Genomic DNA, 13764 nt, shown 5'->3' on the forward strand with positions numbered 1-13764 from the left:
TGAGCACCCACAAAGAGTTTTCCAAACTCAGCATCGCGCATCACTCATGTGTCCTGTCTTATTGAGATGTGAAAGCAGAATCAAATGGATATTTCTGTTCCCTTAAGCTGTATTTTGAGTCAAGGCTGAGGACACTACAAAGCCTTATTATTAAGTTATTTTCAGAATGCAAATGATTTGGAAGAGAACTAGATAAAGGAACTGTGTGCATTTGTAGGAGTCATTCTCTCAGCCCCTCTCCATACAGCTCTTGACCTAGGAAGAACAACTTGCTCTGCATCTTTGGTGTCATTGCACAGGAGACAGAAAAATGCAAGTTCACAGACAGCAAGCATCTAGATACATGTTCCAATCTCAGACTGGAAGATCAAGATCTCTGGTACAAAACCAATTAATCACAGTTACAGAGTGCCAGTTTCATAAACACAGCCCATTAATTTGGGTTGCTGTTTTAAATATCCAGTTCCATTTCTTCCCCTCTCCACTTAAAACAGGAAATAAACTGGACAAAGCCAATTTCCAGTAAGTTTTAGATCCATCTTCAAATGTTTGTTCCTCATTGAAAAGTAGCTTGCTCTTTCAGCATTTGAATTTGATTTATTATCCCCAGAGAGGAAGATGGATCCAAACACCCAGCTCCCCCTTCAGTATGCCTTGTGCATCTCACCTGGAGCAGAAAAACTCAGATACTTCTGCTTTGCTGTGTCTTTGGAGTCGTAGAATTTCAGCACATCTAGTACTGCCTGCGGGTTTTTCTTCTGTTCTAGCTTCGTGATATTTGAGGTCTGTAGCAACCGAGCCCATTGCTCTGGCATTCCCTGAAATAATATATGATTTAAGCCTTTATCCAGCATTGTGAAGAGATTTAAAAATGAGAACAAAATTATTTCCTCCACACACTGTATAGCAGGTACAGCCTTAAACACACCAACAGGTAGGATGGGGTTTTAATGGGAACATAGATGGGTAATCAAATATAAATTGAGCTACAGCTGAAATACCTCCTGACTGCTCAGTGTCTCAAATGTTCAGGGGCTCCAGCCCACTGTCTCATGATGACAGAACACCTTTCAGGTGTAATCAGTCAGTCACAAGGAACAGGACTACAAAAGCACTCAGTAGAACCGGTGTTAAAAAATACTGAAAGTGAACTGATGAGGGTACTTCTCTTCCCCACAGTGTTTCTCAAAGGCTGCCCCACATGATACAAAGCTTTAGATGGTACACACACACGGCTCAAGTGCTAACAGGTCAGTCTTGTTACTCCACAGGCCATACAAATACACAGTAAAATTATTTATTTGATAAGAGACTGACACTTCATTCTGAAATCCCACAATGGCTTCACTACAGCGCTGTCCCACAGCTGTTTGCTCAGCACCTCCACACCAGGTGTACTTACAGTGAACTCGCCCGTAACAGCATCAAAGCCGACATGGATCGTATGCTCAAAATCTGAAGGTGGGGAGATTTCTGGACGTTCCTTTTCCTTTTTCTTGCTTCCTGTAAAGTGATTAGAAGATCACTTGAGCATAGACTTAAAGTCCTATTGTCTCAATAGAGCATAACAAATCCAAACGTAACAGCTGGAACGAATGTAACCTTTATTCTTTTTACAGGCTGGAGGTTTTTAAATATACAACACGGTGACTTGATATCTTCAGGTTGGTATAGACTTCCCACAAGAATCACCAAGTTCTTTCATTCAAATCATTGACAGCAATGTCAAATGCTGTGGCAGCAATCAAGTAAGAGATCAAGAGCCCCAGAGCACAAGGAGCTCTGGAACACATATGAAGTGTTTACAATTCAAAAAAGAACATTTTAATATGTATTAAACACTGAAGACAACTTCAGTTCACCCTCAAGTTCACCCTAAAGACAGTTAAAACTCAGTTGCCTGGCTGCTTCAATTCAAGGTAATTAATGCAAATCAGGACTTCCCGCGATGAAGATAAGAGTTTGTAGCCTTAGACCAAATTATCTAATTTAAACATAGAAAAAAAAGGCAAAAAGTAAGCATAATAAGTAACAGAAGCAGGAACAGATAATGAGAAAGGCCACGTGCACGATTCAACCTAGATTCAATTAAATTTGGAAGATGTTTTATAACGTATGGCACTTGGTTTGGAGATTTATTTATTTCTAAGAAAGAATAACTGCAAATTGTCTTCCATTTCCATTTAAATCTAAATCTAACATACAGCTATACACCGTTAGGTTCCCTTTCCTCAGAAAAGGTTTCAAGACCCTGTTCTCTTGTCCTTGTCCAAAAGCCCAAGCCCTGCTCACTTCCCCTGGCAGCACAGCAGAGCGGACTGGACTCGCTGCTTGCTCTCTGGGCAAAGATCCGATGCTCGAGGCTTCACCTCACTGCCCTCTGCAGAAAGGCAGAGCCCTGGCAGCAAGCTGCAGAGCATGTCTCGCTTGATACCAAGAAAAGTGAGTGTTTATTCCTGGCAATGCCTGAGGGCTCACAGAGCAGATAGCTGAATCAGCAGCATGTATTACAGCACGCATAAGGCCAGCAAGAATGCCACAGTCCTTACAGCAAGGAATGAAAGCAGCGCACTGTTTTAAGATCTACCTTGCCTATCGTTTTATGATTGCCTGGCAAAAAAAAAATAATAAAAATTGATTCGCTTTTAAATACAAAAAGTCAAGATTCAGTACAGAAGAAGAGCAGGTAAAACAGCACCTCCTAGTAACTCCATGGTTAAAAGTTCTTGGGGCAAGCACACATCACGTCGCTCAGAGCCAGGGGATCTGTCTGAAATTCCCTCATGCTGGCGGGAAAGGAAGGACAGGGAACCGAGGACAATGCTTACAAATGAAAAGCCATGTGGGCTGCCTCGAGCTGAACAATGCAGTGGAAAGACGTGGCTATTATAAACAGGATATCTTTAATATGGCTGCACAACTCAGAGCCAAAAAGCAAATGGACTGTCAAATGTTCTCATTTAACATCTTTAAGGAAAGTACTGTTTCTTCCCAACCTCTTGCAGTTGTTTATGTGAAAGCAAGAAGGAAAAAAAATAAGAAATTTGTATTCCTCAGGAAGATTCCTGTTCTGGAGCACTTGACAGTTAGGGAATGGGAGCTGGTGCTCAAATCGTCCAGCATGTGCTGCACAAATAAACCCAACCCTTGCAAAAATACACATCGTGTTAGTGTGCTGGACAAAGAGCCTGAAACACTCCTCTCCCCACAGGAACAGCAGATCAGAGACACTTTAAACAAACGCAAGCAGCAAACTTCAGTCAAGAGGCAAGTCCAGTGAGTCATATTTTGGCAAGATGCACTTGAGGCTCTGTTAACAAGGCCACTGGGAGGCCACACTATTTTTGAACCTCTGATTATGTTTGCATCACAGATCTGTATTTAAATGGGAATCCCTTTAATAAAGGGCAACGTTCGTTTCAAGCCACAAGTGAATTTACGGCACAGTCCCTTGGCTCTGCAGCCAGCCGCGCACCAGCACGGCTCACAGGCCCTGACACAGTGGGGAAAAACGAAGGCTCCTTCAGAAGGATTTACACTTTAACTTTAGAAAGGAGAACTGCTCTGATTAAGAAATCACCTCAAAGACTGTCTAGTTCCTAGTTTTAGGGGACAGCTTTCAGGCTCTCCAAAAACACACACAGGTTCACTTGACTTCAGAAGTCTGGCCAAGGAAATTCACGGCAATTAAGTACTCTAGTAAAAAGATGACTATCTCCTCGCTTCTCCTGAACAATGAAACTGGGGAAAAAACCTCCTGGACTAAGTCATTAAATAACCTCTTCTCTGATTATTTCAGTGCAGAACTAGCTCAGACATGGGCAGGAGCTCCGCATTTGCTAAGCCTCGCTGCCTGCAGCAAGCACCCCAGATCCCGCCGCCCCCCCAAGCCAGCCCGCTAAAAGAGGAGCGGGGGCAGAGCTGTGGGGAAATGCATACCCTGAAGGCAGCCGGAGGGACCCTGCCAAATCACAGGGGCAGAAAGCTGCAGAAGAAAGCCAAACCACTTTATCCAGCTATCCCTGCACCTCACCGCTTGCCTTGTATGTCTCTGCGAAGGCGTTCTTTCATTTTCTGAACAGAACTTAACATTTGTTGCAGCCATTTGTTAACCTCTGCACTGGCTGCAGACATCTCACCCTTGAAAAAAGTCTACCTCAAATGCAACGTCAGGTTAAAGGATCATTTTCCATACAGTCTGAACATATTTCAAGCAGCAAGCAAGAAGCCAGTATTTCTGTACAGCCTAGCAGCACCAGAATAAAGAATTAAAAACACAACTATTTAATTAGCCATGCTAATGAACAAAACAACTAACACCTGACCATTGTTTTTAGTGCCAGAAAGTCACTGTGTCCATTTAGATTTGACAGCCAGCTTTGCAGTCTTGAGGGCTGCAAACATTTCTTTGGATGTTTACATTATCCTCGCTGTGGGTCAGACCATCAACAAGCTTTTTCCGTATTAAAAAAATACAACTTTCAGAAATTTTCTTAAGCTTTATCATTTAATTATCATTTTCCCAACCACGTTATTTTGCCATGGTGTAAACCCTTCCACTTTTTTTCCCCAGAAAGACATTATTTTAAGTATTTCTTTAACATCCAGAGAAGATAAAGGGGCACAATTTTCTCGGAAACATACTTTTCTCGGCAGAAATTATTTCTCCCATTTTTAGTTTGTGTCACTAAATATCAGTAGACACACACACACTGAACAGGTATGCACATTCACGTCCATAATTCTGGTACGTGTCAGTATTTACAGCGGTCTGAACAAGACTGAGTGTTCAGCTTCTAAAGCAGTCTCAGGTGAGTCAATGCAGCTGTAGACAAGTCTTCAACCACCTTTCCAGCCACTTCGGCAAGAACAAACCCACGAGCAAGATGGAAAGAGGAAACGTCCACGGAGAAGGAAAGGCACTATCAAGTGCCACAAAGCTCTCCAGCTGCACTGTGCCCACTCACATTAGAAACTCACTTCACAACACAAGTCTTATTCAGTGTTACTAATTCGGAGCAAGGAAAACCTCCCTCCACGTGGTGCTTGCTTTCTACTTCGCTATTCCCCTGTCCGAACAAAAAAGGGTCACAAATGCTCTGAAGATCACCTATGCAACAGCAGAATTGCAAGCGTTACCCCAGCTCCAAAGCCATTCTCCCAGCCAGAAGATGGACTGGGAGGTTTGATTCTTCCACCAGCTTTTCTTCAGCACTCACCACAACAGTTTCTAGGAATTTCCCATGATCAAAATACGCTAATAAATACCAGCGGCTGCATGCTAAGCTAGAACCTGCTCCTGACACGTGGGGCTTACCACCATCACAGAGCTAAATGGCCTGCAGTCTCTCTCTCGGGCTCTCACTTCCAACCTGCAGCAGCTTCTCACATTTTCCGTACAGACTGGCCTCTGTAGGGCTTTTACCCATGCCACCTCTATTGCTGTAATCCAGCCACGGTCAGTTATTGCACAATAAGTGACCTTGTGAAATAACTTTTCGGCTTCCAAAAGCTATGCTGGCCAATCTTTCCATCCTCTGAAAAGGAAAACACACCCACCGTGCGCAGCACAAAGGCTGCCAGACTGGAAAGCTATCTTCAGAGCGCAGAGAAGCCTGCCTCTAGCGCCTGCTCTGCACGGAGGCACGGCTGCACGAGGGCTGCTCGCACAGCTGAGCAAGAATAAAAACCAGCCCTGGGGAAAACTGTTAGCAAAGTGAATAAATAACCGGGGAAGCAAAGTCTCTTGAAGCAGTCAAACCTGTGGCGGCAGGACTGAACCAGCCCTACCTCGCACATCATCAACAGCTCGGCGCAGGAAGCCAGGAGCGGAACTAGAGATCGCTGAGAGCAGCAAGGTCTTCCCCAGGACAAGCTGGTAATGTGCAACCTCTTTCCTAACACTGATACTAGGATACATAAAAATATGTATTTTCCTGCCTGGATGTTTGCTCTTCCCTGGAGATTCTGTGCCATACTTCTGTAATCAATTCCCCGGCATTTGTAAAGAGATGCACAGCCCGAGCCATCTCCAAACCCGGGGGCAGGGTGCACACCATTACACGTGCAACAGCTTCAGAGCTAATCCAAAACGTAACTCGTGTTGATGCGTGTTAACATTTGGTATGAATTTCTGTTAGGAATAAATCCTAATACTAAAAAAATGCTAAATGTTACAGAGCAACAAAACGCATTGCAGCTTCAGGTCAGGCTAATAACGCCCTGCACAGTTTAACTGTAACAGATGTGAGGAGCTATTTCTCTGCACTATTTTATTTCACGTGGATACGGACATCCTGGAAAACCAGCTCCAGTGCTGTACACACACTCATCATACAGGAGACAGGACGGCAACAAAGCCCAGGTACAGACGAGCTTCCTTAAAGCCTTTTTTTTCCCCTCAGAAATAATCCTTGTTTAAAGCACAAGAGATTTGTTTGCCCATTGGTGATTAACCTGAGCAGTGCACTACACGGATCTGACCCCAACGGAAGGGCTTAATTTTTCTCAGTTCTCCTTCACACCCACTGCATCCTCCCACTTCTTCTTCACTACCTTTTTTCTGAAAGGTACCACCTAAATAGTCATCAACACGAAGTAACTTGCAGAACAGCTGGATACTCAGTTTAAACTAGAAATCTGCATTTAGCATAGCAAAAGGCTAAGTAACACAACATGCAGAAATCACAGATGTTTATTAGGTTTGTTTGGAAATGCATTACTCTAAATTGGGCAGCAAACACGAGAGGCAGCAGGCAGAGGTTTTCCTCAATGAGTTAGTTGATTTTTCTTCCTTAGCACTTCATCTGGGCTAGCTGACTTAGTGGTCTTTTCCAACCTGATTGATTCTACGATTCCATCTTCAAACTGTCAGTGCAAATGGAAAGAATGGCTCACTGAACACACGTACCAACCCTTCAGCATTTCCTCTAATCCCCGACAGGCAGATTTCTTTATTGCAGGCAGGCTGTAATAAAGAAATGGCACAGATCTCCCGTGCAGGTTATGGGCTCCAATGTCCAATGTGCAATCGAAGCTTACACAAAGAGTAACGGAACAGAGATAACAACCTTGGAAAATGGAGGCATCTTACCTTTTTCAGTGCCAGAGAATATGGAGATGATCTTATTTCTAGGTTTTCTCTCTTCTGGTACAGAGGGCAGGGGTTTCAAGCTGTGGTTCGCAGACAACTGGTCCTTCCCTCCTGAACTGAAGATAGTGCTGCTCATCCGGACAGGAGGAGCTGGTGGCTTGTCTTCCAGTTCTCCGTTGTCAGACATGGTTCTCAACAGCTAGTGAAAGCACTGAAAGAGAAATTTGTGTTTAAAAATAGGAAGAGAGAATGGAAGACAAATCTAGCATCAATTCTGTTGGCCAACAGGGGAAGGAGGCGTGAATTCAGCTCAGGAGCTTAGCGAGCGCTGCGCTGGTAGACACCAACATTTCTGCCAAAGGAAGCGCTCCCTTCCTCCTTCCCTCTGGCTCCTCACTCCCACGTCTGGACCCGTTTGTCTGGGCCGGCAGCAGCACACGTGGGATGAAGTGACAGCCTTCTCCAGTGCTGAAACCAACCGAGTCAAAAAGAACAGTCAGGGAACGAGCACCAATTCCCTGAGCCAGTTCACTATCCGTTCGTGTAAAGGTCAGGTACAGGAAAGGGAAAATACATGTAAGGACACCAGCACAACTTCTTTTGGGGGTGGGTCTTGCTCAGAGCTTTGTGCTCTGAAATCAAACACCCTTAAAAGCTTCACGTGTCATCCTTCTCGTCACTTTTCTGACAAGGTCTTGGGGAAAGCAGAATAGCTTATGTTTAAAGTCATAATCCAACACATCATCCATACTAATATTAAGAATATCTCTACCCAATTTACATAGCCTGAATGCAGACTATGGAGCTAGAATCTCTTAGACGTACTCCACTTCTGAATAAGGACTCGCATGGCTTTACCACTTTGTGCCATACTCTCTCCATCTGCAATATGAGACTGAGATACACACACACACACGCTACCACCACAACCCTCTTGAAGTACTGAAAAGAAAAAAAAAAAAAAAGGAAAAACATGAGAGATCATGAACAAATAGCTACTAATGCTAAAAACACAGCACAACAAAGCATCTACACGGCACGTTCCGCATTCATGATAATCACTGATTATTCTCTCCTCCCTCCCCATAATATACTGGTGATTTTTCTTGCTGATCACCAAGAAACAGGCAGCCTCTCTGCTGCAAATAGCAGAGACAGACTTACAGAAATCACCTCTTGGTGACAGCTGAATAATAAATAAGCCCTTCGCTATGCCCAAAGGATGAGCCCTCCTCTTGGAACACGAGTCAACGCCTCCTGTTTCTCACAACAGTTTGGGAAATGAGTGGCCTGCTGGCATTCAAGAGAGCCAGGCGAGGACAAGCTGCTACCACTGCCCACACCTCATTCTCAGAGGATACACACTGTGCTGCACAACGTCTCTGTGCAACACACGCACCTCGCGGGCCCTGGTTTAGCAGAAGGACTGCAAACAGGTGGGCTGCCGTTCCCTGCTAGTTCACTGAGCAGGGGAACGCTGCCAAATCCCTGCTAAGCAAAACAAAGGAGGCTAGCAGCCCAAATTCGAGCAGCACAAGAGCACGCTGTTTTAGGTCGTGAAGCTCAGAAGAGATTAAAATGAATTACCACCATAAACGCCCGTGAAAGCACATCATTTCTGCACAAATACCTTCAGAGGCATAAACAGCACGAATCAAAGCTCTGGCAGCTTAAGTGAGAACGGGCCCTGCGCTGCTTGCCCCATCGACTTCGAGATTGATGGGAAACAGCTGCCAAAGCTGGGCAACATCCACCTAGATGAGTCTGCCTTCCAGCCCTTTTCCTGATGACGGGGTGATAAACAGGCCTGCAACACTCGAACAAGTCAGTAGGGCTGCAGTTGCAGATCAGGCCGTGATTCCCAGCTTTCCAATTCTGCTTACTGATTGCTCTTTCAGATGTTGCAAGTTATCTACAGGATCTTCTCTGTTTTCCAGTACCTACCCTGCAATATGGGAAAAAAGTTAAGAACCCTGGAATTTAACAGCAGGTCTGAGCAGTCCACCCGCAGGGATTTTAATTCCAACCTCCTTCCTAACAATGAATGTTGTTTTCACAAAGCGTGTGTGACCAGTTCGAGATGTACCTTTTTTTTTTTGTCGAAGCCACCAAGCACAGTGTTCACGAGCCCTGTTTGTTAGAACTGGCTTTTAAGAGTACCTGGGTAGAAGAGTACAGCGGGAGGGTCGGGGGCAGCTGCTACACAGCTCTGAAGTCAGGCCTGCAGTACAGGGGACTGTAACCCATTTTGCCTATATCCATGAAGTCTCAGAAAAGAATAGGATATGGGGTCCTCAGCTAACCAAATGGGAGTAGACATTTAAGAGAAAACATCTCCCCTTTCAAAGAAATATGACCGGACAGCTAAATACATCAGAGAAGGTAAAGAAGCACATCACAGAACTTTAATACCAAAACAACACATGATGTGAAGAAAGCAAGAACAGCTTTTTGTATTTTTTTTTTTTTTTAAACCAAACATCATTTCATCTATCCGTGAACTTATCTGTGCTGCTTGATATTAGAAACAGCTGTATGTAAAAGTAGCCAACTAGCTTGGAGAGCCCAGTCAGCTAATTAATAATGTTGTAACATGGGATTAAGGTCGCTAGCTTTACAAAACCTTCGGTACACTTTTACTTACATGCTTTCAAAATAAAATTCTCACTCTAGCAAAGAACCTGATTTTTCCGTGATACACAGCGCAGATCAGCTCTTTGCATATTCGCTGTTACAGGATCTGGATCTGACGAAAACTATTCCTTAGTTCTCTGCGTGTTCAAGGGAAGAAGACACTAAGCAACAGGATGGAAGCAAGTGTCCCCAGATCCATCTATTCCACAAGAAAATCAGGCACTTCAGAAAACTGGCATAACAGCACCTGTGCAGAACCCTCAGGTCCGCATCCATCACTTGCAGATAAACAAAATCCTTCAAGCTCATTAAATCTTTGGTTTAGTAAAAGCTCAACTTCTGGAAAATCCTCAGAAATAACAGGAAGAATTATAATTTCTGGGCAATTGTTTCAAAGGATGTTGTTAAAACAAAATGCTAGGTCCAAAACTCTTTTGCACAAAGGTCCGTTTCAACACAGAGAAGCTTTAAGTTCATAGTTTAAGGAATGACAGCTCCACTCACAATAGATCACAAAACAAGAGTCAGATCCTTTGGTCATCACTGGAAGCGAGAAAACAAAACAAAACAAAAAAGTCATCTTGTTTGGGTTCAAATCCAAAGAGCTAACCTCTTTCCAACAGCTGAATGGAGAAGAAAGGAGCAGCTCCCCCCTCCTTTATCCTTACCCTGTCTTCATTATGCAGGGAAAGTCTCCACAGTGCCAGGAAGTACTTTTGAAATTGCTGCGGAGGTTTGGCTTTGTGTGCCGTGACTGCAGGAGGAAAGAAAGACAGACGTAAAACAAAAAAGAGGAGTGCAAGTACATCCTGAGGCTCCTCTTCTGCTCCTTCACTCCCCTGAAGAGGAAAAGGCGCCTGTCTCATTCAGCACCAGCTCGATGCAATCACTTCTTGCCCCAGCACCGAACACGTGGCCACCCTGCTGAATCATCGCTTGCGCAGGGAATTGCAAGGCCCGAGGAAATTTCATTTTTTTCTAGCAAAGAGCCGGTACACTGACAAAAGGGATGTCAGGTTTTTTTTAAACCTTGCTTGAAAGACATTTACTAAATTGGCTTGACTAGGTTTGTGCAGCCTCAGAGGAGTATGCTGCATCTGGCAGAAAGACGGCAGAAGAAGCAGATGGAGAAGGATGGAATCAGTGGCAACGGATTTGTCAGTGAAAATAATGCCAGGAATAACAATGGATTCACGAGCTCCCCGCAGTTACTGGTGGCACTGCTTTTAACTGCAAGAACTAGAAAGCAGTGGAATGGACCACAGCAGCAAGCAGCGAAGCTGCAAACGGTACTTAATCACGGATTTCAGACAGATTCATTCCCACCACAGAATGGTGCTGCAACCCAGGACATTCACACAAAAAAAAAAAAAAAAAAAAAAAAAAGACACAAAAAGAGCTAAAAACTTTCCTCCCAACAGCTCTGCTACTCGCTCTGCAGAACATAATCACAGGGGCCAGAGCTGGCGACCACAAGGCTCTGATTCTCAGTTCTTATCTCTCGTACATGACGCTACGAACTGAAGAAGCTCAAAAGCAAAAGGGCTCTCCGTCCAGCTGGACAGGCAGCAGCAATTGGGGTCTGCAAGGTCCTGAATCAGCCTCATGAGCAGTGGGAGACCTGAAGCCAGGCTCCTCAGAGGCACAACCCTTCCCCTCCCATCTCTGAAGGAAGAAAAGTGCAGGGAAGCTGCTTGTGTAGCTTCAGCCATCCTCTTCCTCCCAGCCCAGAAGAGCCCTGCAGTAACCGAGCAGCACGTGCATTCGCAGTTTCATTTTTACAGCCATGTCCCAGGAGCCAGTTCTGCTGCTCGCTGGCTTTCTTCCTTTTGGGGAAGAAAGGGGCCTGATAACCCCCAGTGTACCCAGGCCACAAAAGTGAGGCAGCAGTTCCCGTTGCTGGTGGGAAAACACCCAGAAACGTAACCCTGCCAGTGAGTAAAAGCTGGAAAGCAAAGCGAGACTCGGGCAGCGTTTGCAGAAAGCTGATAAACACACGCTGCTGCGGTGCCTTCATCTGAATGCTCTGGCGTTGACTCGGGGGGGGGGGGGGGGTGGATTTGCATTTGTTTTCCCCCAACTCCCCCTTGTGAGAGCACAACGCGGGGCTGCTTCCTGGAGAACTTCCTAAGCACGGCTCTTGCGGCAGCCCTGGCTCTCCCAGCCTCCCTCGTGACCGGCCCCAAGGCCGCCACGCACTCACTGCCTTGCAGCTGAAGCGCAGCCCTCGCCCGGCGGCCGGCTCCGCCACGGAGGCCCCTCTCTGCCCCGGCGCCGCTCTTTGGCTCCTCCGTCTTCTAAAAAAGGACGAGCCTTTCTTCCTCTCTGACTTGTCTGCTGAATGACCAAAGGGAAATAAAACGAGATTGAAGGTGTTTTCCTGTCTGCTACAGCGCGCGGCCCCGATTTCCCTGCAGCACCTGTGCTCAAGCAGATCGAGCGTGCAAGGCGCGGTGCAGGTGTGCACGCCCTGAGCAGGGCTAGCTGTATTAGGATCTAGGATCTGATGCAAAAGTGAACGAGGCTGCCGCTTGGAAAAGATGATATCAAGCTCAGAGCTGTCTGATAACATGCACATAACTTCCCCCTCCTGCCACGACAGCACTGCTTTAGGCTGCCCCTCTCGCAGCTCTCCAGAGCCTGAATGAAACCCAGCCCACTGCACGCAGCCTGACAGGAGGCTCCCGGAGCAGGAACTCAACTCACCTCTGTTTAGCACAGGTAAAAATGACTCAACTTATTTACTACCAGCAACAAAATGCTGAAGGAGCAACACAAAGGTCAAATGTTAAGCCTTTTTTTCAGGGCCGCCCAAAAAGCAGAAGTAACCGATTTCAGGGCAGCGTTGCGTTAAGAAACGTAACCGCCTTGCTTTTGAAAGCAGGGCCCTCGATGCAGCTCGGCAGCTGCAGGACCTTTTCGTGACCGCGGCCACCTGAGCAGCCACCAGAAGCGCGGGACGCTTGGGCCGTGGGGACAGCCAGCGGGCACGGCGCTCGAGAGCAACGCAGCGGAGCCACGGGCTGCCCGGAGGGGAACAGCAGGAGAAAAGCGAGCAGAGGAAGGGTGAAAAAAGCCCTGCCCCTACACGTGTTTCCCTGGCCCTGCTCTAGCAGAGGGCGCAAGGTTTGAGAGGAGCGAGTTACCCTCGCAGCGAGCCGCGCGGCGGCAGCTGTCAGCGCTGCCTTCCTGTAGAGCCTTATAGGGTGCTGCTGGCAACGGCTGTCACGCACAAAGGGCAGCATCCGGGACGGCCAGGTCCAGGGCAGAGGAAAACAGCAAAATAGATGGCTTGCAAACAGGTCTCCAAGGCAGAGGATGTCGGGTGAAAAAAGGCAGAGTGCTTGAAAAAAGGAAAAATGCAGTAAAAGAGCTTGCTTGCGACTCCAAGAAAACACTGGTGGAACACAGCAGATTTGTGTCATATTCTGCTCGTGGTTTCTATCACATAAATCCTCACTGAAAATCTTCACTCCCAGTGCACTGACCCCAGCTGCTAACTTATCTGCAGGCTCCCCGACACCACCACTGCTGAAAAAAACAACAATAACAAAAAAAAAGGCAAGATGAGCCTGGACACTTCTTTATTCCAGCAAAGAGGGAAAACAGACCTTTCCAAAACACAGCCATACACATCGTGCGGTTCTTCAATGGACTTTGGAGGGCTGCTCCCTTCATCAGATGCTCAATTTTTCTCAGGCCAAGTAGATTCTGGAGCACAAAAGCAGAATGAAACGTCTGTATGTATTTTTCTAACACCCTCCCACACTTTTTTTTTTTTTAAAGGCTCCTGTTGAGCAATAGATTTCCTGTGATTAGCTCACATAGTACTGATTATAGCTCACTTCCTCCCAGGGATTAGCTGAAAGCAGCTTTCTGACAAGTTTTTCTTCAGACGGTGCTACCTAGCCACAGCTCACTTCCTGCCCCATCAGTAGCAGCGCGCTAGTTCAGCGGCTCATCCATTTGAAACGATTTCAGCGCTGCAGAAAAAATCCACCGAAGCAGCAGATCTCAGAGCGTCTCCTCCACGAAAA

General features: G+C 46.0%; 1 protein-coding gene across 2 annotated transcripts in view; it reads right to left on the reverse strand.

Annotated features, from left to right (window-relative positions):
* Window positions 1-13764, reverse strand: part of PAK2 (p21 (RAC1) activated kinase 2) — a 44728-nt gene that overhangs the window by 16387 nt on the left and 14577 nt on the right. For both annotated transcript variants that reach the window (XM_084529958.1, XM_084529959.1), the window contains exons 2-4: window positions 7094-7304; window positions 1403-1503; window positions 668-818 (exon numbers count right to left, since the gene is read on the reverse strand). In XM_084529958.1, the coding sequence (XP_084386084.1) occupies window positions 668-818; window positions 1403-1503; window positions 7094-7280 (439 nt within the window). In that variant the 5' untranslated portion in view covers window positions 7281-7304. The remainder of the gene's footprint in view (window positions 1-667; window positions 819-1402; window positions 1504-7093; window positions 7305-13764) is intronic.

The sequence above is a fragment of the Aythya ferina genome, assembly GCF_964211825.1.
Source record: "Aythya ferina genome assembly, chromosome: 9".
Taxonomy (NCBI): domain Eukaryota; kingdom Metazoa; phylum Chordata; class Aves; order Anseriformes; family Anatidae; genus Aythya; species Aythya ferina.